Source organism: Cervus canadensis, chromosome X (assembly GCF_019320065.1).
Source record: "Cervus canadensis isolate Bull #8, Minnesota chromosome X, ASM1932006v1, whole genome shotgun sequence".
Taxonomy (NCBI): Eukaryota; Metazoa; Chordata; class Mammalia; order Artiodactyla; family Cervidae; genus Cervus; species Cervus canadensis.
The window spans coordinates 48,175,054-48,200,567 of record NC_057419.1 but is presented as its reverse complement, the minus strand read 5'-3'; the positions used below and the strand labels follow the sequence as shown (position 1 = coordinate 48,200,567).

At 38.4% G+C, this 25,514-nt stretch overlaps 1 protein-coding gene across 5 annotated transcripts in view; it reads right to left on the bottom strand.

Moving 5' to 3' along the window:
- Nucleotides 1-25,514, bottom strand: part of RPGR (retinitis pigmentosa GTPase regulator) — a 73,515-nt gene that overhangs the window by 13,371 nt on the left and 34,630 nt on the right. For 4 of the 5 annotated variants that reach the window (XM_043459068.1, XM_043459070.1, XM_043459071.1 and 1 more), the window contains 3 exons: nt 9,977-10,111; nt 8,350-8,407; nt 6,971-7,059 (listed from right to left, as the gene is read on the bottom strand). In XM_043459068.1, coding sequence (XP_043315003.1) covers nt 6,971-7,059; nt 8,350-8,407; nt 9,977-10,111 — 282 coding nt within the window. Of the gene's footprint in view, nt 1-3,053; nt 3,182-6,970; nt 7,060-8,349; nt 8,408-9,976; nt 10,112-25,514 lie in introns of those variants that run through there. The other variant, XM_043459069.1, reaches the window with a different exon arrangement.

The following is a 25,514-nucleotide window of genomic DNA, read 5'->3' as shown; positions in this document are numbered from 1 at the left end:
AATGTTCCTGTTAAATGTTCCTGTTATTGTGTAGGAATACACATCTTGAAAAATTCTGCCACTACAAAATAACTAAGAAATGCTGAAGAAGTATACAAAATATAATTTTATACTGTGTAGGCAAGCTCACATAAAAATGAAGGGAAATTCCCATGGGCCAAAAAATGAAGAGGGAGCAGGAAGCCTCAGAGATAAGTTGAGTATTGAAATGTTATTTATTGATCTCATAACTCTTGGATTTTAATGATTTGATCTCACAAAATGTGGAGAACTAGAACTGAGACTCCTGTGTAAAGTGGGGGCCCTCTAAGGACTAGGCCTTTAATGTAAGTCTATCTACAAATATTGGAAGATAACAAAATAACATCTCTCTCAGCTTAACAATGTTTTCCTAACGTGAGTTTGGAGTTCACATGTACAGTAATCATGGGAAACTCTTAACTGAGACATTAACTGAAAATGGTCCTGGAACGGTAACACTAAGCGGAGCTAACAGAATTTTATACAAATTCTCTATGGATTGACTTACCCTAATCTAAGCTTTAAAGCATTTCTACAAAAAGTCCTGGTTAAACATGAACTCACAATCCAAATTTAAAAATACAGAAGGAAACAAAAGACCATTAGCAAGTGAGCCAAAGCCACAAACAGGTTTAGACTCTGGAGGATGTTTGACATTGGAATAACTATATACAGAATACAAAATAAGTATGCTTACATTACTTACAGGACTATAATAAAAAACACAAACATAAAACAAGGTAATATCAGATAGATTTGAAAAAGAGTTGGAATAGAATATCTCACTTCAAAATGTGAAAGATAACCGAAATTAAAACTCAATAGGGAGGTTAAATAGCAGATTAGTCTTTAGATGAAAAGATAACTGTGAAAAAGACAAGCCCTGAAATTCCCCAAATATCACTTAGATATAGAAAATATTAAAGTAATATTTAAAAGACACAGATAACAGAATGAAAAGTTTTATTATATTTGACTTGCAAAGAGAAGAGAGGAAATATTCAAAAATATAATGGATAAGAATTTTCTTAAAATGATGAATGACATGAATTTTCAGATTCAAGAGTCATAATGAATTAGAAGTAAAAAAAAAAAAAAAGCCTCACATCTAGGCATCATATAGTGAAATGAAGCACATCAAAGACAATGTAAAAACCAGCCAGAGAGAAATGACAGAGTATATGTGAAATTATCAGACAATATACTCAAGCAAATGTCTTAATAGTAACAATGGGAGCAGATACTAAAAGAAAATAACTGTCAACCAGCCATAATATCATTTATTTTCAAGTGAAAGAAACTGAAAAAGTTAACTACAGAAAGAAATTTATGACAGTAACTTCCAAAAGATTTCTTCAGGAAGAATAAAAACAACATTACAGAAAGGACATGTGAGATGTGAAAAGGAGTGGTGAATAAAGAAAGCGGTATAACAATAACATTATTTGATTGATGAGGTTAAAAAACTAAAATACTTGATACAATAATATGTAAAATGGGAAGAAAGGGGTGATAGAAAACTCTTCTAAGATCCTGATAATATTTGGGGAAAAGGAACATTCATTAGCATTAGATTTTAGGTACTGTATATGTTAACACTTTTAAAGTCAGAATCCAGCTTATAGGCATTTACAAGAGACGCATCTAAACTACAAATAAAAATACAAGAACAAAAAAAGATATATCTGATAATATAAAGTAGCATTTTTTTTTAGGGACCAAGAAAAATACTACCAATGGTAAGAAAATAGACTTAAACCTAATGGCATCAATAATCAGATTAAATATTAAATAAATATTAAATATAAACGGTCTAAATACTCTAATTAAAAGGCAGAGATTTTTAGATAAGATAAAAAAAAAGCAGGACCCATTTATGTGCGTGCGTGCTAAGTTGCTTCAGTCATGTCTGACTCATTGCTACCCTATGGACTGTAGCCCTCCAGGCTCCTCTGTCCAATGGGATTCTCCAGGCAAGAATACTGGAGTGGGCTGTCATGCCCTCTTCCAGGGGATCTTCTCAACCCAGAGATCAAACCAGCATCTCTTACGTCTACTGCAATAGCAAGTGGGTTCTTTATCACTTCTTATGTCTCCTGCATTGGCAGACGGGTTCTTTACCTCTAGTGCCACTGGGGTCTAAATGCTCCAATTAAAAGGCAGAGATTTTCAGATTAAATAAAAAAGCAAGACCCATCTACATGTTGCCTAAATCAAATGTACTTCAAACGTTAAATCACAAATGGTTTAAAAGTAAAGTATGTTAAAAGATAACTCTAATTAAAAAAAAGCTATAAAGTGTCTATATAATATCAGATCAAGTAGATTTTAGAGCAAAGAATATTATTAGGGATAAAGAAAGTCATTTCATGATGACGGAGTCAATTCAGAGGATGTAACAATTCTAAACATTATATAGAATACAACCAAATAACAGCTTTAAGATACATCAAGCAAAAATTAATAGAAGCACAAGGAAAAGTAGCAAATCCACAACTCTAGTAAGGGATTTTAATACTTTTCTTTCAATAACAGAACAAGTAGACAGAAAAACAGGAAGGAAAGAAACTTGAACAACACTATCGACCAACTTGACCTAATTGCCACTGATAGAACACTCCTCCCAACAACAGTATTCTTCTCAACCTTCTTCTCAAATGACAACTTACCGAGATAAACCTGATTCTGGGTGATAAAACATGTCTCAATAAATTTAGAAGGAATCAATTCATACTAAGTATTTATCCAGTCACAATGTAATTAGAAATTAATGACAAAAAGATGACTAGAAAAATCCCTTGCCTTGCTAAGACACTTCAGCCGTGTCCAACTCTTTGTGATCCCATGGACTATAGCCCATCAGGCTCCTTGGTCCATGGGATTCTCCAGTCAAGAACACTGGAGTGGGTTGCCATTCCCTCCTCCAGGGGATCTTCTCCACCCAGGGATTGAACCTGGGTCTCTTACTCATCCTTAGCAGACAGGTTCTTTACCACTAGCACCACCTGGGAAGTCCAGAAAAATTCCCAAATACATAGAAGTTAAATAACCCATGAGTCAAAGAAGAAATCAAAAGGGAACTCAGAAAGTATTTTGAACTGGATAAAAATGAAAACACAACATATCAAGTACTTCAGGGGAAATTTACAGCACAAAAAGCCTAAAAGAGAAAAGAAGAAAGGTCTTAAATCAGTGACCTCAACTTCCATGTTAAGAAAAATTTAACAAAATATTGCAAAAAGAAATTTGAAAAGACATCAGTAAGAGAAATGTCATGTTCATGAATTAAGAGACTTAACATTGTTAAAATATTAATTCTCCCCAAATTTATCTGTAGATTCAAAAATAATTTCAAATCAAAATCTCAGCAGGCATTTTTTTTTTCAGTCATTGACAAATTGGTTGTAAAAATTCACATTTTTAAGTACAAAAGGTCTAGAATAGCCAAAATATGTCTGAAAACGTACAAAATTGGAGGACTAACTTTCTGATTTCAAGACTTATATTAAAGGTATAGTCATCCAAACAGTGTGGTACTGGCACAAGATAAACAGATCAAAGGAACAGAGTCCAGAAATCGGTTCACACATAAAAAATCAATTGCTTTCTGAAAAAGGTATGAAGGCAATTCAGTAGAGAAGGGATAGGCTTCTTTTTTTCAACAGATGATGCTAGAATAATTGTCCATATGCAAAAAAAAAAAAAAAAAGAACTTCAATCCATACCTTTACCACAATAAGAAATTAACTCAAAATGGAACACCACTCAGCAATATAAAGGAATGAACTATTGATACATGCATGGATGAATCTCAAAACAGTTATCAGTGATTTGCTGAGTATGGCAGGGGGATGTGGGGTGTAGACAGAGATTACAAAGAGGCACAAAGAACCGTATGCTCATGATGGCACTGTTCACGCTCTTGATTGTGATTATGCTTTCACGGCCATATATTATGTTAAAATTAATCATACTACATACTTCAAAAATGCATAGTTCATTTTAGGTCAATTATATCTAAATAAAGCTATTTTTAAAAAGCAGGGGAGTAATTATTGGGTGGGTATGAAAGAGATCCTCTCATGTATTAAGCCTGAGAAAACTGATAGCAGCAGGAAACTGTAAGTGTAATTGACCTAAGATTTTCTTCACAACACAGTAAAGCTGTGTACTTGGGGCAAACGTGCTGAGTTGTGCTGCCATGGTGAATAAAGCATAGTATCAGAGAAAAGGAAGCCATCAGGAAAGGTAAGACCCCACATACATAATTTTTGGTGGAGAAATTCTCATCTCAGCTTCTTGTTATTTACAGTCATGACAATAAATAAGAAATCAATTGACTGCACCGGTATGGGGAATTATCCAGGAATCTGCCATGTTCTAGCTAGTTTCTGAGGGACAGCAGTGGTTTTTTAACCTCTGTATACCTGCAGCTTTCAGCCTTGTGCCTGGCACATAAGAGGCTTCCAGTAAATATATGCTAAATAAATACATGAATAAACTAATTTCATGATGGGAAAAAATTATTATTAATGGCTAAGAAGCTTCCTGCTTTTTTCATTAGCTTACTTAGGTGGAAATTAAGCCAATAACACATTTTTCTTAGTGGCTAACTGTGGATCCAAATTTGGGACAGTTTAGAAAAGCGTATTTGGCAATTTCCAGATATAACAATCATCAAAAATCTCTGCCACCAATTAAAATCATGGGTCCTAACCTGGCTATCCGAAACATTTAAAATCATCAAAACAAAATTCAATGGTGAATTCCGTCTTGCAGACACCAAGAGTGTAATTATTTCTTTTCTTTTTTGTTTTTTAGATTATCTCTGGAGTGGCTGTCTAATTAAGGGAAGGGATGTAAAATTTCAAACACCTAATTATTTTGATATGAGTTAATGCATCATTTACTTCCCAAGTTTTAAAAACAGTTTGATTTGTTTGGCTTAGATGGTACAAACAGGTTAGAGACATTGTAAATTAAAATATATCATGTGGGAAGGATTGGAAAAAATCTCATCCAAATCATCTACTTCCTTTTTAAAATATACAGAATAACAGCCTACTCTTTAAGTTCGAAGTATATTTATTACTGCTTGACTTTTAAAAATATAATTTCCATTACCTTTTGTTTCTTTTCTTTAACATGTATACTTACTGAATTATATTTTTCCATTAGGTATAAATGAGAAATTAAGCAGAATCAAACCTTGAGACTGAATTCGTCAGCCCGGCACTCTGTATCCTGGCCCGGCCTCACCTCTGTCGTGTGGGCTGGCGGGGCTCCCTGCTTGGCCCGCTGTTACAGGCGCCTGCCACACAGTGTTCCTTCTCTGGCTCAGGCCTACCCTGTCCCGTGTATTCAAATGCTACCATCTATCGACAATGCTGAAGACTGGAGAGCCTGAAACATTCCCTAAACTCGACCACGTATTCTAGAATAAGCATTTTCATTTGGTCAGAGGTGTGTTTCAGTTTTTTTTTTTTTTGCTGCTTTGTTTCACTTTTCCTCTCCTTGGGTTCTCATGTCTCCTGACTCCTTTACTTTTCATCCTTCTCCCTCATATTTGATTTTCTTTGCCAGACTCTCTCCCTGAGCTCTTTATAACTGAAAAAAGTTTTCACAGGAAAGCTACAAAGTGTAGTGGTGGAGTATCTGTTAAATGTTCTGTTCTACTAGACAGAAAATCTAGGAAGTTCCTAAATCCTGATGTTCTAGCGATGCTCATTATGATTCTAAAAAGGATAATAATTCTGAAGTGTCCTTTGAGCCAGGTCAAAGACATCCTTAGGTACAGTAATCCAAACTTATAAGATACTTTTAGAAAGACAAAAATGGTCATGAAAAAATTTTTAGTAAAAGATAACAATATGGATATTTGGGCTAAAATAACTGTTGACATTTCTGAAGTAATTCTGAAAGAAATTTCAGAGTGGCATATTACCCACAAAGATGGCAAAAGACGACTGTTTACTACCCTAACGATGGCTCCTGGCTTTACCTTCATTCTTTCCTTTTTCTTACCCCCTTACATTTTACAATTCATTGTCAACCAAAAATATTTACTGAGCATTTGCCATATACCAGAAACTATGATGTGCACTACTAGAAAGCAAAACAGAAAATAGTTTCTGTCCCCATGGAGCTGAAGGCCAGTGGGGAGACAGAGACATAAAGTAAACAAATATACAAATGACTCTGTAATTGCGAACTGTGACAAACACTAAGAAGTATAAGAAAAAGGGTGCTATGTAAGAGAATAATAATGAGACATAATTTAAGTAAGTGCTGTTGGTCACAAAAGGCCTCTGTGGAAATGACATTTAAGCTGAGACCTAAGGTTGAATAAGAATTTAACAAAGCTTTTCATTTTTCTTGTCTTCCATGTTTCCTTCTAACACTTCTACCTGGAAATGTGGTCTCATGATTAAATAAAGTTCTTCTTCAAGTAGAAAGACTAATTTACTTCCAAGAAGAAGAAACGTATCTATCAGACTTGTAAAAACTCCAAAACAAGTATCAGTCAGGAGACACTGAAGTAGCATGCTGTCTTCTAAGCACAATCATCAGTTTTTTTTATCCATACTATTTCTTGTCTTACTCAGCCTTACTCTCTTCTAGACTCTCAGGATATTATACTCTTATAATTAAGCAATAGAGTTCTTTAACGTATCTTTTCCTGTATGATAAATCAGTATGCATGGGATGATTGAAAGGAACATGCTATTACATTTTGGCAGAGCAACTTGAATCAGAATCTTGAATCATAACGTCCAACAAGTCAATAGGCACGTTAAAAATGTGAAACATCACCTGGAATTCATCACATGTTCTTGGGCCACCAAAACTCATATTAAGGGAGTTAAATTATGTGGATCATTATATAGAAGTAGAAGAAGCAATTCAATACTTTGGCCTTAACACTAAATGAAAAATTCATTTCACTTACCTTCGATTTTTTTATGTCTTTAGCTGGTGTTGATTCACTATCTTCCAGGATTTCTGAAGAACTACTCTTGGCACGATCACACATATTTCCTATGATAGGATATATTATGAAATATTTTTTCTAACTAATGAGAAAAAGAAAAGTCCTGCTGCTTTCTGTGAAACACTATCAACCATGAATTATGGGGTAATACTAAAGAGTAGTGGACAACTGCATATTTCTTGAAAAGTTAAGGCAAAATTATCAGAATGACCTAACCAATGCTGTAAATGTTTAGATGATCAGTACCCAAATATAGCAAAGATAACTGTAAATGTTAGGGAAGACTTCTGTAAAATATAAAGTACCTTTTAAAATAATAAACTTAGTTGTAATGAAATTATCTGTACCCAAATGGACATGTTATATCTTTTGGTGTTTCATATTAATCCGTATGTTACATAGCTGAATAATGATCTTGCAAGTATACTCATGAAGCATGTGTATTCTTCTAATTTTATATTATCAACAGCCTAAATCTGAAATTTAATTTCTTTTTAACACTTTAGGTTATAGGATGTAGAATACTTAGCAATGACAAATATTTTAACATTTTGCTTAAAATATTTTAAAACTTACTATCTTTCTGCAGAAGTTAGAAGGAAAAAAGTATTAGGGGAACTACTCCTTCTTTTGCTTAAATTCAGATGAGATATGCACTACTATGGAGAGTTATTTGTAATGACACTGCAGCAAAAGCACACAGTGATGTTATGGTATGGAAAACAATATAGGGCTCATAGAGCAAAAACACCAATGGTTTGGGTGTAGAAACTGCAGGTCTCAAGGGCAGTCATAGTCTCTTCTGTTCTGCGGCACCTGTTCTCTGACACCAGCAGCAAGGCGTGGGAAAGGATTCCTCTGAAGCGCCTGTGGTACCATCAAAGACTCAGGTCTAGGCTCTGGGGGAAATAACTGGATGGCTTGCTGTGGCTCTAGGCCAGCATGGACATTGGTGACAGGGTCTGGCAGTGCTCACCAGACATATAAATGGGGATCTGGGACAAATGCCCAACTTCATAGTACTGATTGAAAAAAACAAGTAGTAAAAATGCTGTTCTAAATCACTTAACACTGACACATGAGCAGCCATGAGTGATGGGAATATTTCCATGTAAAGAAGCCATGGTGGTGATCAATGAGAACACGTAATACTGTGCCACATACTTCATAGTTTATGAGGGTCATGTGACAATAAAAAGTGTACAATAGAATATATGTGTGTAAGCTATGTGCTTAGTTACAGCACATATATGTATACATATAGGTACATATGAATGTAGTATGCTACATATCTAGCCTTTTTAAAAGTATGCTTTTGAAGTCAAATATGCTCACACCTTTTGGATTTTCATTGTATTCATGAATGGCTCGTTCTTCTTGGTTGAGTCTTTCATCCTGTAAACAATAAAGAAACAATATAATAAGAAACATATTTGTGCTGGGCTAGAAAACCTAGTCTTGGTTTTAAGCAGAGTTCTAGAGTCGGTCTCTAGCTAATAACATAAACGTGTGACAATTACTTCTCTTTGCTGGACTCTTGCCTTAGATAATTGCTAATGTCCTTCGCTAGCATAAAACTGTATGATTAACAAGAAGTGTATATTCAAGAATTCTACTCAAAGAAGATTCAGGAACATTGATTGGTATATGAATTAGCTCAACATTTTATAATGTCAAATTGGAGTTTAATGAATTCTATACTAAATAATTTCAGGGACCACCATACCTGGAACTCATAAATATTCCTTATAAAACAGAATTTTCCCCTTATTCTGAAAGAAAACAATAACTGCTAGAATGTATTTTTCCCTCAGTGAAAGGAGTCTCGGAAAAAGAAGTAAGGGAGAGAATGACCTCTAGAGCACAATACCATTTCGTAAGTTAAAAATACATACATACAAAACAGTACATGTTTTACAAATATACATTCAAATAAAAGGAAAGCATGTTTTAATGGTTGTCTATGTTGGCATCCCACTCCAGTGTTCTTGCCTGGAGAATCTCAGGAACGGAGGAGCCTGGTAGGCTTCCGTCTATGGGGTCGCACAGAGTCGGACACGACTGAAGTGACTTAGCAGCAGCAGCAGCATGTTAAGGAAAAGGGGAATGTGGGGCTCAAAGGGAATCAATTTAAATAAAGAGAGAAAAGCCTCGCACAGACAAGTGATGGTAGTGTTTCATTAATGAGATGGCATGATTAACTCAGAGCTCTTTGCAACCAATCTAAAAAATGAAATGAAAATGAATCAATACAGTATCATTCGGTTTGGGTTTCTGAATTCCATACCTCTGAAATGAATCCAGAGTAGTGCTAGAAAATGAATGATTTCAAACCTACCACTTGTCTCCTAGCAGGTTCACTCAGGGAAATCTGCCTATTGGAAGAGATGGTTTCGGCATCTCTAGCTCCACTTTCAGTATGACTTTCTTTTCCTCATGGAGGCCTCCTCCCATTCCTCCTATAAATACTTTCTCCCAGACCACACCTGTGCAGAACCAATCACAACCTCAAACACTGCTGTGAACAACTTTCATTTGTCCATGGCCATGTAAAAATACACGTGTGTGTGTGTGTGCACATACACATCCCATTTCTGCCACTAGTACTGGGCTGCTAATGTTGTAATTTTATCATTTCAAGGACCTGGTACTGAATCTCTTGGTTAATTTCTCAAGAGTGTACTATACTGGCCCATATTAATTTACTTTCACTCATCTGAAGAACGGAATGCTACCAAGAAGTGTGGAAAGAATGCTAGAGGGAAAAAAAAGGTGCCTGATTCATAAATCTGCCTAAGTTTTGTCCTACAGCACATGAACAATGTCATTCACAGAAGTATTTCTGTTCTCCATGGAAGTTGGAATCTGCCCTCTGCAGAGACCAGGAGACCCATAAGCTTTTTCTTGAGCAGGATCTCAGGATTTAAGCACATATCATCATACATTTTCAACGGTTGTCAATACCTTTTTAACTGAGTTGTCAGTGTCACTGTGATTGTCTTCAGGAACACTGTTATTGTCTTCGGTATCTTTCTTCTTGCCTTCTGTATATTCACCAGTTACCTCAACCAGGTCTTCATTTTTGAGAAGTTCGTGATCCTGTGACAAAATTGACAATCAAGGAAGAGTTAAAATTTTCTTTCTTAACAAAATAAGAGATGTGATATTGCTGTCATAAATAATTTACACCATTTCAGAGAACACACAGACTATGAATTCAAATATGAAAGTCAAAGAAGTAAAATACTGAATAATCCTTGCCCCATATCAAATTACTATATTACTGAGGATTTTATACATGTTACTCTATTTCAACACTTTCAATGACTAGGGTTCCCAAAGTTCTTTTCTGCACCTACAGTAAGGTTAAAATGGAAAAACAAAATGCTTTCTGGGCTGTCTCAAAAGAATGCTTTTAAATATTAGAGAAGTTCAAAAGCTTTCTAGCATACTGTAGCATTATAACATAATCTAATCATATGTATATACTATGTTCATTTCCCAAAACATAGGGATTTAAGATCACTTCAGAAGTATAATTCACCAGTATCCAAGAGAGAGGTAACTATAATTACTTACATTCTGGGAAAAAGATAAAAGGGACATAGGCAGTTTAAGTGGTTTGTTCTTGGTTTTTTGAAGCAGATGGAAAACCAAACAGAGGCAGAACTTTGTCCATCTGGCTCCTGTCCTGTTAATCCAAATTATAAAATAGCCTGTCTACGGATTTGGTAGACTGATAATAAATCATGTAATGCTCGTTAAAGGCAGAAAATATTAGTTTTACCCTTTATTCTATATTGATTATATATTTTTTGCCATTTCATGTTTTGGGTGGAAAACTGCTTATTTATTGTCACTAAGAGACTGGACTCTTTATTGGACATTTTTACCTACATTTTTCATTTATGCACTTCACTAAAGGCACAATGGCCCCTAAAACAGGTAGTTTTAGGCCCCTAAACCACAGTAAGTAATCTGTGCCATTCACTCCTTTGAAGAATGTTTTTACAAAGTTCACCTTAGCCATATTTGCCTGAGACCATATAAGTCCTTTATATCCCTTCAACACTGTAACTAGCTGCTCATGGTCACCTTCCTAGTGGCTCTTTGGCTAAGGAGAAGCCTGACACCTGACAGAATCTTTATTGGGTGGTTAGAAAAGAATGTCTCTAATAATTAACTCACTTTTTTTTCCCTGGCAAAAAATATAAATTGTGAGAGCTCAGGCTAGGGAAAGAATGTATTTCACACCTCAGTAACACATAGAAGTGGCATCCTCAGGCCAGTAGCACTAAGGGTATGGCCTGACAGCACTCCCACTGAGGACAAGCAATCCAGAAGTGAAGCCTTGAGATTGTAATAAAGAGTTTCAGAAGCTACTGTGGGAGGGCTTAATTTCAGCTAATCAAGGTCATGAGGTAGTGCACTCAGGAGGGGAATACAGGAGAAGGCAACAGGGTAGAGAGTTACACTGAAGGATGTGCTACATGTTTAGGTTGGCTAGGGTTCATGACAAAGTTGCTACCCTTTACCAAGGACTCCTAAAGCTTTCTTTTTCTTCTGCATGCTTTCCCCTTTAAGTGACTTCTATATTATGGCTAGCCAAATGCACATGACAGTTAAATAAAATAATCAGAGATCACTTTACCTTGGAAGAGAATGGGAAACAAGATTACTAGAGTTAAGACTTAGGTCTGATAAGTAGATGTATTCATAAATGTACATTATCTGAAGGCCAACCAGAAAGGAACAGAGCTCTTGAGACAGAGAACTTCAGACTCTGCTCACTTATCTCCCAGAGGGAGGAGCAGTGAGCTGTGTCCCATCAAAGTCCTCATTTCTTGGACAGTTTGGATAATCTAGGACCTGGATCAATTGTAACTGTGCTAGTCTACTAAGGTATTAATGTAACCATAGGATATCATGCTCTTATGAAAAGAAACATGGAGTTTTACCTGATTTTAGAAGCAAGACATCTTGCTTTTTTTAATAATAAACTACTGGGTTGGCCAAAAGGTTCTTTTTTTTCCCCCATAAGATGGCTCTAGTAGCACTTAGTTGTCTTTAACTTCATTCAAAACAATTTTGCTAGATTGTATTGTGATGGCTATCATATCAGCATACATTAAAAAAACTTATCAAAATTGGTGAATTTTTGTGTAGCCATTTTGATATTGAAGATGGAAGAAAAAAGCAACATATTATGCTGTATTATTTCAAGAAAGGTAAAAATACAATAAAAATGTAAAAAAAAGATTTGTGCAGTGTATGGAGAAGGTATGGAGAAGTGTACAGAGAAGTGACTGATTGAATGTGTCAAAAGTGGTTTGTGAAGTTTCATGCTGGAGATTTCTTGCTGGATGATGCTTCCCAGTCAGGCAGACCAGTTGAAGTTGGTAGTGATCAAATCGAAACATTGAAAATAATCAATGTTATACCATGAGAGAGATATCTGACATACTCAAAATAATCAAATCAAGTGTTGAAAATCACTTGCACCATTTTTGGTTATGTTCATCACTTTGATGTTTGGGTTGCACATAAGTGGGAAAAAAAAACCTTCTTGACTGTATTTCTGCATCCAATTCTCAACGAAAAACAAAAACATTCCGTTTTTAAAACAAACTGTAAGCAATTAAAAGTGGATACTGTATGATAATGTGGAATGGAAGAGACCACCAACCACACCAAAGGCTGATTTTCATCCAAAGAAAGTGATACAGTGTATGTGGTGGGATTGGAAGGGAGTCCTCTATTATGAGCTGCTTCCAGAAAACTGAATGATTAATTCCAACAAGTACTGCTCCCAATTAGACCAACTGAAAGCAGTACTCTACAAAAAGCGTCTGGAATCAGTCAACAGAGAACGCATAATCTTCTATCAGGATAATGCAAGACCACATATTTCTTTGATGACCACACAAAAACTGTTCAGCTCGGCTGGGAAGTTCTGATTCATCCACTGTATTCACCAGACATTGCACCTTCAGATGCCCTTTTGGTCTTTACAAAATTCTCTTAATGGAAAAAATTTCAATTCCCTGAAAAACTATAAAAGGTACCTAGAACAGTTTTTTGCTCAAAAAGATACAAAATTGGGGGAAGATGGAATTATTAAGTTGCCTGGAAAATGGCAGAAAGTAGTGGAACAAATCGGTGAACACAATGTTCAGTAAAGTTTTTGGTGAAAATGAAAAATGTGTCTTGTATTTATACCTTAAAAACCAAAAGAACTTTTGGGCCAACCCAATACAATTTTACTCATTAACTTTATATAAATCTATAACAATGAAAAACTGCTGGAACTATGTCATTTTCTAAGTTTGAGAAAGCTCTTAGAAAATGCATTGGTGATAGAAATCACATCATCAATTGCAGCACTTTGCACCTAATTAAGCACGTTTAAAATTAATCTATACACATCTGGACAACTACTTTAAGTCACATACATCACTTACCTTCAAACTGAAACAATTTAGGAGAGACTGGCAGAATACTGTCATTTCATAAAAAGAAAGGATAAAGTTTAAATACATTCTTGTCACCAGAACCACATCAGATGTAAAGAGGTATTCTGGAGTGATCAGGGGAAATCATCTTTGTGCTAGGACCCCAGTGAAGAAGTGACTGGGCCTGACTCCCGCAAAAGAACCCTTGTTTCATTGGTCAGACACAGCGAGGGTACCTGCAGTCTTTGGTCTAGACCAGGGCAATAGCTTTTACATTTCTTAGGGGAAATACTAAGAAACCAAATGTTTCTCAAAAGGTTTCAGTTTCCTTAAGAAATGAATATACTGTATGCTTTAAGAACTAGAGATTGCAATCAGAAGTTGGCCAAGTGGTGACCCTGGAGGGGGTGGCAGATGGGAGGGGATTGAAGAGGCGCTTCCTGGGAGCCGACACTGTGCTTTTCCTTGATCTGGATGTTGACTATATAGGTGTGTGCAGTTTATAGAAAATATATTGAGCTATATATGCATGAGATATATACTTGCCTATGTATTAACTTCAAAAGTTTTTTTAAGTTAAAAAAAGACTATAACGTGTAAAATTTTGCTCTACAATTCTGGATTCATGACTTGCCTCAGTGTCACAAGGATAGAAAATATTTTCCAAACAACAAAATAAAATATAGCATAGAACTTTATACCTAAATCATCAGGTGGGAAAGTGCATATTTTAAAATCTCAGTTTCAAGGCATTTTTTTTTTTAGGACAAGAAGAGCTGACATATAAATGCATGTTTTAACTACACTAGAAATAACTGAGGCTGGAGTGGAGAGTGGGAAGAGCACTAAATACAAAGATCTAAATACTGTTTTCTAAGCCTTGCTCCACCACTCTTGGCCTGAGCAAGGCACCTACTTAATGTCTGTCTATAAAATGGAAAAATTATCAAATGTTGACATTTATCAACCCCTATCTAGGAGGGTCTGTATCAAGATGAAAAAGACTATTTACAGAGAAAATAACATGAGCAAATAAGTATTTGTATGTAAACAGAATTGATTTTGTGAAGTCCATTCTATAAAAAGTAAGATAGAATCCCAAGTATGCATGGAGGATTGTCACAAAACAAGAAGCTTGGACACTTTTTGCCATGTCCCAGATCTTATCAATAGAAAGTAGTTCATTTAAAGTGTACAATTCTCTGTTCTACCCTCTTGTAACACATCCCTTTATTCTCTGCCAGGTGCCTGGCAGCCAGAGCAAGAGCGGGACGAAGGTCTGTCAGGAGGCCTCCACTGAGCTATAGGCCTGTGTTGCCACCGGGCATGATACTCTTAGATACTCAGGTTTTCCAAGCGAAGCCCACAAAACAGTATTTTCAATGTAAAATCTGATATGTCAATGCTGGCATCTGATTCAAATGTTTATAAAATCACTATGTATACCAAACAAGTCTATAGGCTGGAGTGCACCCAACAGGATGCCAGTTGTGACTTTCCAATTCTTTGCTTCTAAGGACACCATTATCTCTAAACTTCCCCTTCTTTCTATGTGCCCATCTGTTACTTCATTGCTAATCCTATATTTTCAGCAGCAAATACGTTACAGTAAGACTCTGAAAAGAGGCCTGAAAAAAGGAATGTAGTCTTATTCTTGTTCTCAGCTTTACTCTATTATTTTTCCATTTTTCCTTAGAAGATTGATCTTCCTCTTTATCTTAAACAAACACATGATCTATGATTATAATTTATGTGTCTTATTTTTTAACTATTTGATAAAAAAATTAGGATACAGAGGGAACTCTGGTCCCCTGACAGCACTAATATCTAAATTTTAGGCTGAGGCTAACCATGTGAATGCCATCAGCCTTTCATCATGGTTCAAATGCTGAGGGGCAGCATTTGACTCATGTATGGTGTGTAACAGGAGTTTCACTCCACCCCATAGTTAAGGGTTATCATTATTGTAATCTATTTCATTCCCATGGATCTACCTCCATAAGCTAATTTTTGAGGGGTTGCTATGTTGTATTTAAATAAAAGTAAGGTTTACAGGCACATGAAACTATACTGATGCACATCGGCCAGTGACTTGGAGATTCATGATGATAGCATTGTACCTAACCTGATGTGATCAGAGAGGATAATTAGAGTGATACAGATTAGCATTTGCTGAGTATTGCTAACATGTTCCATGTGTTAACTAACTTAACTATTAAAAGACCCCCCTTCCTTTACTAAAAGAAGGAAGTAAAACTCAGAAATGTTAAAAAAAAAAAAAACTTTTCCAGGTGTCCACTCAGCTAATCAGTAAGGGCTGGGACAGGAACTCAGGCCTACTGGACTATAGAGCCCATGCTCTGAACCAACTCTGCCCAAATAATTTGCAGACTGTAATGGCTGCCCTCAGAGTTGTTTTTGTTTTTAAGAAACCCTTACTGATATTTAAAGCACTGCAAACGTTTTTGTTGATAAGCTTCCATCAGTAATATCCTATTCTTATGTATCATCATATATAATAATAGCAGATAAAAATTGAGAATTTTTCACCCCAGAGCTCCAAAGTCTCTTGAATATACATCTCCCTTCCTAAATTGAGAAATATGCCAGCAGAGCTCTTTGATATTTATTTCTCAGAATCTAGTTCTGATTCTATGTCTCTGCAAGGCAGACCTCTTGGAGTTCACTCTTTGATGAAACGTGGGCTCTGCCCCAGCCCTGTGGCCCTCCACTGCTCCTTCTTCCTTGGCTTTGGGGACCCCTGTCTCCTAGAAAGTGTTCTTACCCTCGCTCCTTCTTAGACTTCCCTTTCTCAATCTGCCCTTACCTACTCATGTTTCCCTAAATTCTCTCTGCAGTTCTCTTTTCTTTTCACATTCTGAATGCTGCCTCTCATTCAAATCCAGTTTTTAACTACATGCATAAGCTGGTGATACTCAGCATCTTCCCTGAGTGCCAGACCCTGATGTGTATTTGTCTAATGAACATCTCCTGGATGAAAAAGCCCCAAGCAGTCTCCTCAATTTGCCCCTACTCCTCAGTTCTCAGCCTCCATGCATAGCAGTCTTTCTTCCCAATTCTCCAAGCCAGAAACAGGAAAAGCTTGGCCTTTTCCCTCCCTCCAAGCTCCGTATCTTTACCCAATTCTACGCCCTCCAATTCTATCCCTATATCTCTTGTAATGACACGTTTCCAACCCTCCATCCTACTGTCCTAGTCCAGCCCCGCTTCAGTCTCTGCCTGTTCAACTGTAACTGCCCTCTGACTGCTATCCCTGACTCTGGTCCTCTCCCTTTCTATTCCACCCTCCATCCTGTTGACAGATGGATGCCACAAAAGCCCAAGTGTGACCAACCTTACTCCTGTTTAACATCTTTTATAAACACAGAAGGTCTCACGCCTCTCTGTCTAGTCCAAGGGTACTCGAGGCTGCAGTCACACTGAAACACTCTCCTGGCTTCCATCGCCCAGCCCACTCTTTGCCGGGATAGGTTTTACTTTTCATGACTCACTTCCCATTTCCCTATCACTCCCGAGAAGCCCTTGCCTTGTCTTTCTCGGTGGCAGCTGAAGTGCCACACCTGAAGCACTCTATTATGCTGATAAATTTTCTGGTCAATCTGCAGAAACAGCTTAGAGTATAAAAACCACGTTCTTCTTATCCATTAAGGGATTTAATGGAGGAAAGCCAGAGATTCATCTTCAAATCGTATTTTTATCATTGGGCAGATAAAACTATCTGCCCAAGAACACAGGGGTATCGGCAAATACAAGGGCACTGTTAAGCAACAGTTCAGGCAGAGTTATAGGAACTCTTTCATCCTGGTGTTCCTTCAAGAAATCTATACCTACCTAAAGTCCCTGATAGGTTGGAGGGCCACAGGAGGTTAACTGAGAGCAGCCCTCACTTCTTGAGATCCATCTGATTTGGGGTAGCTTCTGTCCTCTTTTTGGTGCTTGGTACATAAATATTTGTTGACTGAATAACATGCACCAAATATAAGTTATGTGTCAGGTACTGGGCATGAAATACAACATTTAACTTTCACAATGGAAAGAAGGAAAGGACGGAATTACAGCACCTTCCTCCGTGGTAGCATTTTATTTTTAATCTACATGTATACAGTACAGAAATCAATGATTTCTATAGTGAAACAATAGAGAACATTTCAATTACACTCACCTGGAGTGCTGCTGGTCCGCAGCGGCAGATGTTTCTGTTGTCCTCCTTTGTATCTTACCTTATTTTTCTGCCAGAGTGCTCATTTGAAACTGTAATTCAATGGATTCTACATACACAACTCACACTTGCCTCAGAAATGATCACTGATATTGCCTCAGAAATGATCACTGATAAAGTACAGTAAAAGCCTGATCAACCATCAGATGTGGACAATAAAGAGGGAACTAGCTACTCCAATCTACCCAGCCAAGTATTAATTCAGGTCTGAAGATGAGTAGGCCAGTGCTCTTTTAAGCAGAACACTAGGCCTGCATGAATAAATGCTTCTAAAAGAGCACAATTTTTTTGTTTGTTTTTGGCTAAAGAAAGGTAAAGAAAAGGGTACGAAATGCTGTTTACAAATGGCTATCTCAACTGGTTCAAATACTGAGATGGACATATTTTAAGAGCATCATTTCAGTATTGAGGGCTGATTATCTCTTGAGTGGAAGATGAACACCCACACCTTTACCACTGTACTTGAGCTGAAGAGTTTCTCATCTCCTTGGAGGTTTTTCCTCTATGAACTCCACTTCTGTCATCCATCCTATTTAATCCTAAATCTACTTCTAAAACAACCACGTTTGGCACTAGAATCAACACAACACATACATTTTAATCTAGGTATTAATTCAAGTCTAACACTAATGAGTGTGGTAGAACACTGCAATGCCAAACCCACATATTTGGTTAGTTAGTGGAAGCTACCAGAAAGTCTCGCAGCTAAAAGAAGATTTACAACTACCTTAAGGAAATTTTCCACTTTCTGAGTCTTTCTCCTGATGGAAAATCAAATGTGTAAAGAATTCAACCTACACAAAATTCACAGGATGTCTACCATCACAATCCTCCTTGATAAAAGCAAAGTATAAGAAATCCATCATGTCTAAGATATTGAAGGGGCTAGGGAAGGAAAGCTTTGAAGAAACAAACAAACTGGCTGCATTATATACAATGGAATTACTCTAGTGGAAATCTAGCCTCTCTAAAATTCAATATCTAAAAGTTTCTCTTTTCACAAACAACTACTGACTGTATACATTTAATTTTTATTTTACTTGAAACATTCTGACAAACAACAAACAGAGAATTACAGAATAGTGAATGAAGAATACATTGACGATAAGTAATAGACATTGGGAATGGCAGTACTGGGAACAAAGGTCTGACAGTATAGTGAAAGCTCAGAAATTATAGGGGATGGAAATACAGAATTACAGAAGACAAAAGATTATTAAAGCTGTCATAATTTAAGAGTAAATAACATTTTATAGAAAACTGGATTAATTGTAAAACATGATTTCTCTCCCTTAAAAATTTTCTTAAGCAAATCACAAACATGTTAGAGTGAAAGAATCTAAGAGTTACAAAGGGCTTTAATCATTATACCATCTAATCCAGTCTATTTTACAGATAAGGAAACCGAAGCCCACTGAGTAGCTTTGCCTGGCCAGCAACCACTTAAAAGATTTTCATACTTCTAGAATATATGTTCATTTTCATTTCATTATATATTCTGTCATTTACCAAACAGTAACTAAAAGAGACATTAGAGTCTAAACTCTGAACCCAAGTGTCACTTTGTAGACTGTTGCAAAAGGGACACATTAAAGGTAAAAAGCACTACTTTAAAAAAAAATGTGAATTCCTCATTTAGCTTTAAAATAACACCCGTTCTTATAAAATTATTCTATATGGTGGGCAAACTGTAGTCATAGACTGAAAAAAACTATGCTAACATAGATAGTTATAAGAGATTAGACATTTTTATAACCCTTAAAGATCTGTGCCATTTTTAAAGGGACTTACTCATATACACAAACAAAATACTTTTATAATATACTCCTTCCTAAACACTGTCTTTAGTGAGGAATTAGAATATTAACTATATGCTATGACCTTTTGATATTTTTCAACTATATATTTATAACTTGGGGGGGACACCAAAATATTAGTTTAAGAGAAGCCAAAATTTACCAGTGCCTCAAGTTATCTTTATGTACCACATGTAAAGTAACCATGACACAAAATCAATGTAATAGAATGAGTGCCTATTATGCATAAGATGTTAAAATTGTTTGGCTGGACATAATCAGGTCAAATTTTAAATCTGTTACTTCAATTCCAAATAATGTGGTAATACATTATTCCAAAATTTTTTGGAACCTGGTGGCCCATTTTCTAAAAGTTGTTTTGACTGCACTGGCATTTTGAACCTCTGTACTTCATGCCCTTCCCCCTTCCCCTCCCTGTGAGTAGTAAACTTTTTTGGATGTGTTCTATCTTTGTCATATTTCCCAGATCCTCTGATTTGGCTCACTTTGGATTCCCTTCCCCCACCCTTTCTTCCCTGCCTTCCACTTTCTGCACTGCCTGTCTCCTGGCACTTTCCCTTCTCTTCCTCATCGTTCTCATCTTCTCCCTTCTCCTCTTCTCGGCCATTCTCCTTCTCTTTCCTCTTCCCCACTGCCCCCTCCTCCTCTTCTCTCTCACTGCCTTCCCTCTCTCTCTCCTCCTCTCCTTCCTCCACTCTTTCTTCGCCCTCCTCTTCTCCCTCTCCCTCTCCTCCCAGTCCCTCCCCCTCTTTCTCTCCTCCTTCCTCCTCTTCTCCCTCCTCTTCCTCTCCTTCCCCCTCCTCTCCTTCCGCCTCTCCCTCCTCCTCACCTTCTCCCTCTTCTAACTCTTCTTCCCCCTCTCCTTCTTCTTCTCCTCCCTCATCCCCTCCCCCCTCCTCTTCCTCCTCTCCTTCCTGCTCCCCATCCCCTTCCTCCTCTCCCTCCCCATCTTCTTCCTCCTCTCCCCCCTCTCCTTCCTGCTCCTCCCCATCCCCTTCCTCCTCTCCCCCCTCTCCTTCCTGCTCCTCCCCATCCCCTTCCTCCTCTCCCTCCCCATCCCTTTCCTCCTCTCCCCCCTCTCCTTCCTGCTCCTCCCCATCCCCTTCCTCCTCTCCCTCCCCATCCCCTTCCTCCTCTCCCCCCTCTCCTTCCTGCTTCTTCCCCATCCCCCTCTTCCCTTCTCGATCGTCCATGCCCTCCCCATCCCCCTACTCTCTCTCCTCCCCACCCCTTCCTCCTCTCCCCCCATCCTTCCTCCCTCTCCCTCTCTCTTGTTCCGTAGCGCTCCTTTATACCCTCTCCTTATCCGGACTCTTTCATCCCCTCTCCTTCCTGCTACCTCACCCATACCCATTTTTTTCCTCCCTCTCCCTCCCTATCCTCCTGCTCTCTTCCTGTCTTTATTTCCCATACCCTTACCTCTTTCGTCTCCCACACTTCCTTCCTGTTCCCTCCCCATCCCTTCCTCTTCCCCCTCTCCTCCCCATCTCCTTTCCTCCTCTCCTCTCCTTTCCTCTCCTCATGTCTCCCTATTTCTTCTCTTCTACCTCCCCATCTCCTTCCTCCTCTCCCTTCTGCTTTCTGGTTCACTTGGCCCGCCAACTTTGACACAACACCTTCCCTCCTCTCCCTCGCCCATCTCCTTCTTTCTCCCCAACACTCTCTCCTTCCTGTTCCAGAAGAGGCATCACACGATACACTTCCTCGCTGCGCTCCGCAATCTCCTTCCTCCTCGCTCTCCTCTCTCTTGACCTTCCCTCCCCATCCCATGCCTGCCTTCCTCTCCCCTCTCCCTCCTCTCCTCCTAGCAACCTCCTCCTCCTCCTGCCTTTCAGGGTCAGGTTGATAAATAAAGGGGAAAACCCTAGAGTTTCACTCAAACCTTCTGATTTAGTTTTGTTTTCTTTCTAGTCTCTTTTTCCTCCTAGGGTTAACTCAAATGGAAGAGTTTATTGGCCTGGATAGTTCCCTCTTGGTACACTTAGGTAGAGAGAGGTAATCTGTTGAACTAGTGAGAATGTTGCATGCGCAACTGCACTCTAGTCAGTTCAGTCGCTCAGTCATGTCTGACTCTCTGCAACCCTAGACTATGTGCAAATTTAATCCTGGTAAAAATAAAAATTCATATATGTAGCATATTCATAACATGAGCATCTATACATGTTCATTTTTATCACCCAGGAAGCCAAAGTCAGCTTCTTTGTCATTTAATCCAACCTGAATGAGCCAAGTGATCAAATCCCGAGGCACAAAGATGTCTGCAGATACTTCAGCCTTGGGGAAAACCCAGACACTGCTTCGCATAACTTGAACCGACAACACAAATACCCCTCCCGGCCCAGGGGATGTTTCTGGGTCAGGACTCCCTCCCTTAACCAGAGAGTCAGACATGGCTGGACACTTTCCCAGCGCACTACCCTGCTTCTCTGGCTGACCTTTAAGATTAGGACCTCTGGATATAAACTCATGAAAGATAGTCATAAGGCAAATTCAACTGCCTTGGGGCTCACAAAAATGCAGTGTTTCATTTCAAATAGACCCCGAAAATCCCAATGGCCACATACAAGCCATTCCTAGCCTATGAGGTTAAAGCAACAGACCCACCATCAGCAGACCAAGCACTCTGAACTGCTTTTCTCCTGAAAGGTTCCCCCACTCATGAGAACTATGCATGTGAGGGTGGCTAGCAGAGGTCAGAGCTGAGGTTCTTGGGTGTGGAAATCAGAGCCGAGGTTCTTGCCTGGTGCAAAGCCAGATGCATCACACAGGGATCAATCTGGGGCTCCCACATCCATTTACAAAGGCCTAAGGATTTAACTAGGGGAGCACAGTGCACTCCCATACAACCCACCAGACTAGCCCTGTCCCCTATTTCTGATGCCATCCATGAGCACGGGGCGCTCACCCTCCACTGCTTACCAGCACTTCAAGCATCCCACGTTATTCACAGGTCAAAACTAACCAAGAAAGTGAGAGACCTTCAGGACATTGCTGAACAAGGTTCTTCCTGCTAAAGCATCCTGTCCTGCTGATTTGAAAAGGTTCTTGTCACCTTTGTCACGCAGACCACATTCAGAATTAAGTGAAATAGGAATTCATACATGATTTCTCATAATGTACCAAGGCAAGGTGCTTTATAAAATAATCGGTCTTCAGATTATTTTTTGTCCCCTTCTCCCGTGTCCAGTGAGCTTATCCTACATTATTTAATGGATTACAGCAAAGATCAGCCAGGGAGGGGAACACTGCCATGGGAAATCAGCCAGAATTGTTTAGAACCCAGCGGAAAACTATTTTTAAACTATTTCAAATTGTTGGTTGAAATGGAAAACCCATTTCCCTGTCTATAGAGCTCTGACTTAGCTTTTTTGACTCAGTCATCAAACATATTTTCCTGATCTTCAGTGTGTTGCATTTTCCATTATAAAAATGTCTTCCTTTTATCATACCTAAATAAAGTCTGAATCTCACTTATTTCAGATTCGGATTCAACAAACCTTCCAAAGCTACTTAACTACGTGCTGAGCAGTACAGAGCCGATTCCCTCTATTATCTGATTTATTCTTTTACAGATGAAGGAGTAGGAGCTCCATTAAGTTCACTGACTTTCCTGCTTTCCTAGACCTTGCATGTGGTATCTGCAGGGTTTCCAAGTCTCTGCTCTCAATGGGACTGCCAGGTAAAACATTCTCCCCAGTATTAGTCTCCGCTGGCTTTATCTTTCTGGAATCTTGCTCAAGATAAGTCACAAAGTTTTTTTGGGGGGGTGGGGGGTGGGGAGGGTAATCTGGTAATCTCAGTTTGGAATCAAGGATTGAAAGCACCTCACAGAAGGATAAATGCAGCTGGCGCACAGAGCCAAAACGGAGAACCTTCTCCCTGGGTTGGAATACCCAGAAGTTAGTTCCTCCAGGTTTGTAGACTGCAGCCAAACAAAGGTTCACAATTAACATCATGTTGGGTCTTATTCTTTCATGTCTTCTTTATCCTCTCACCACTCCACTGCTAGCTAAAAGCTAGGCCTCTGTTTTCCACCCCTGTGTGGGCCAACAGACAGATGTCCCTACCCTCAGCCACCCTCGCAGTTCTGATTACACTAAATATTGAGACGGCTTGGAGTTGGGTCTTGTAGGGGAAGAAATGCAGGACTTTATAGAGCTGATGGTAATGCCAAGAAAAATATGATATATAATGATATGAAAACTACTACTAGTTACAGCATCATTTTAGAGTTTTGAGGCATAACCATTCACAAAATACAAACATTATGGGAAAACCTACCAAGATAACTGCCATCTCTAGCACCCAAGCCAAGAAAAGCTTCATTACTGTTCCCCTTCCAGGATGTCAAGCATGTTCTTTTTGCCTATTTGCTTACTTCTCTTGTGTCAGTCTCTACATACTATCTGTCTTGAACATGACAGGCCAGGTTTTCTGTAGAAATCTCCAGGCCAGAAATTTACCTATGGTGGCTTTTAAATGCTAAGATACTACAGAAAACATGACACCGAAACTCTGAACAGATATTCAAAACCAAATTTTTACTGTGGTACAAAGTCACTATTTTATTCACCTAAAATATTACACAGAAAAGACCTCAAAAATACTACCAGGATATTAAATGACTATAGAAACAATAAAAGGCCTCAGTTCCAATCTGTGACACATGAGGTGGGACCCCAAGCCCAAATGGGTAAAAACAGGGGCACGTTCTAGAGATATTTGCAAATTAGTTACTGCCCTCAACTGAACCACAGCTGGCTTACTGATATAAAGAAAGAACAACAAAAAGATGGCCCTTACAGCGCAATGATATTGCATGTGTGAACTCAATTTACCACCTTCAAGATTTAGCCCTTTGATCTACAGAGGAAATGCTTTTCACTGTAAGAATTCTTTTTACACTGGTCAGGGCATCAGTTCAAGGAGTCCTCTGTCACCCCAGTAAGCTCTCAGTTTCCTCATTGGCATTGTAAAAACCACAATAAACCACATTTGGTGTTACTTGAATGTAAATTTTCTTAGTATTACCTTTTAAATGAAAATCCACGGATCTTCACTATAAAGCCCTTTGTAAAAAGTCACGCAAGGTTGCAGGATAATGCAATGTTTGCTTATTCAAAAATGAGTTCTGTGACAATTTCTCCTCCCCCATTCTGACAGGTTCCAAATGTGTAAGTTCTATTTAATGAGTTTATTTTGATACAGATCTTTCCACTTTCATAATTCCTAAAGCTGCTTAGGTTCAAGAAGTCCAGGTCAGTTGGAATTAAGTATCTGTGAATTAAGCCTGGACATTTGCTTTCCGTCTACTGAGTCACTAAATCAGAATTCAGGGAAATGGGGATTTTCTTTACTTTCTTCCGCCTTCCTTTCATCCTCACAGGCAGGCGTAGGCCTGGACCAGACAGTCCTAGGTCTGATTCACACCCTTGCACTGTCTAGATAGGTGGCCTGTGTGGGTATATTCTCCAGAATATTGGTTTCCCTGTTGCTGTAAGTGAAGTAATATCCAACAAAAATGGTTGTTCTGTGGATTATGAAGAAAGTGTATGGTCAAGAACTATTCTTCCCAATATGCCGCTTTTATGGGAGATGCCCAGTGTTAGCTGAACCTGAAAGATGCATCTGGAAAGATTATTAACATGACTACTTTTATTATTAGCCTTTCCCTTTACATTCCCCAGGTCACATGCAGCACCCCCCAACTTCAAGCTCATGTAAAAAAGATTTGAATACACTTAATGTTTTCTTCCATAAAAAGAATATAGAAGAAGCAGGTAGAATCCTCACAAGCTATTAGAATGAAACTCTCCTGAAAATGACAAGCACTCAGACAAAAAAAATCTGGCTGGCTGTGGCTTCCTTTCCGGTGTGTGTTAGACTGGGGGACGAGAAATACAGACCATGCCCCTTGCCTTGGTCTCAGCCCTCCACCAGACTGGTTTCTCCAGAACATGTCCACTCTCTGGCCCCTCAAACAGCAGCAAGAT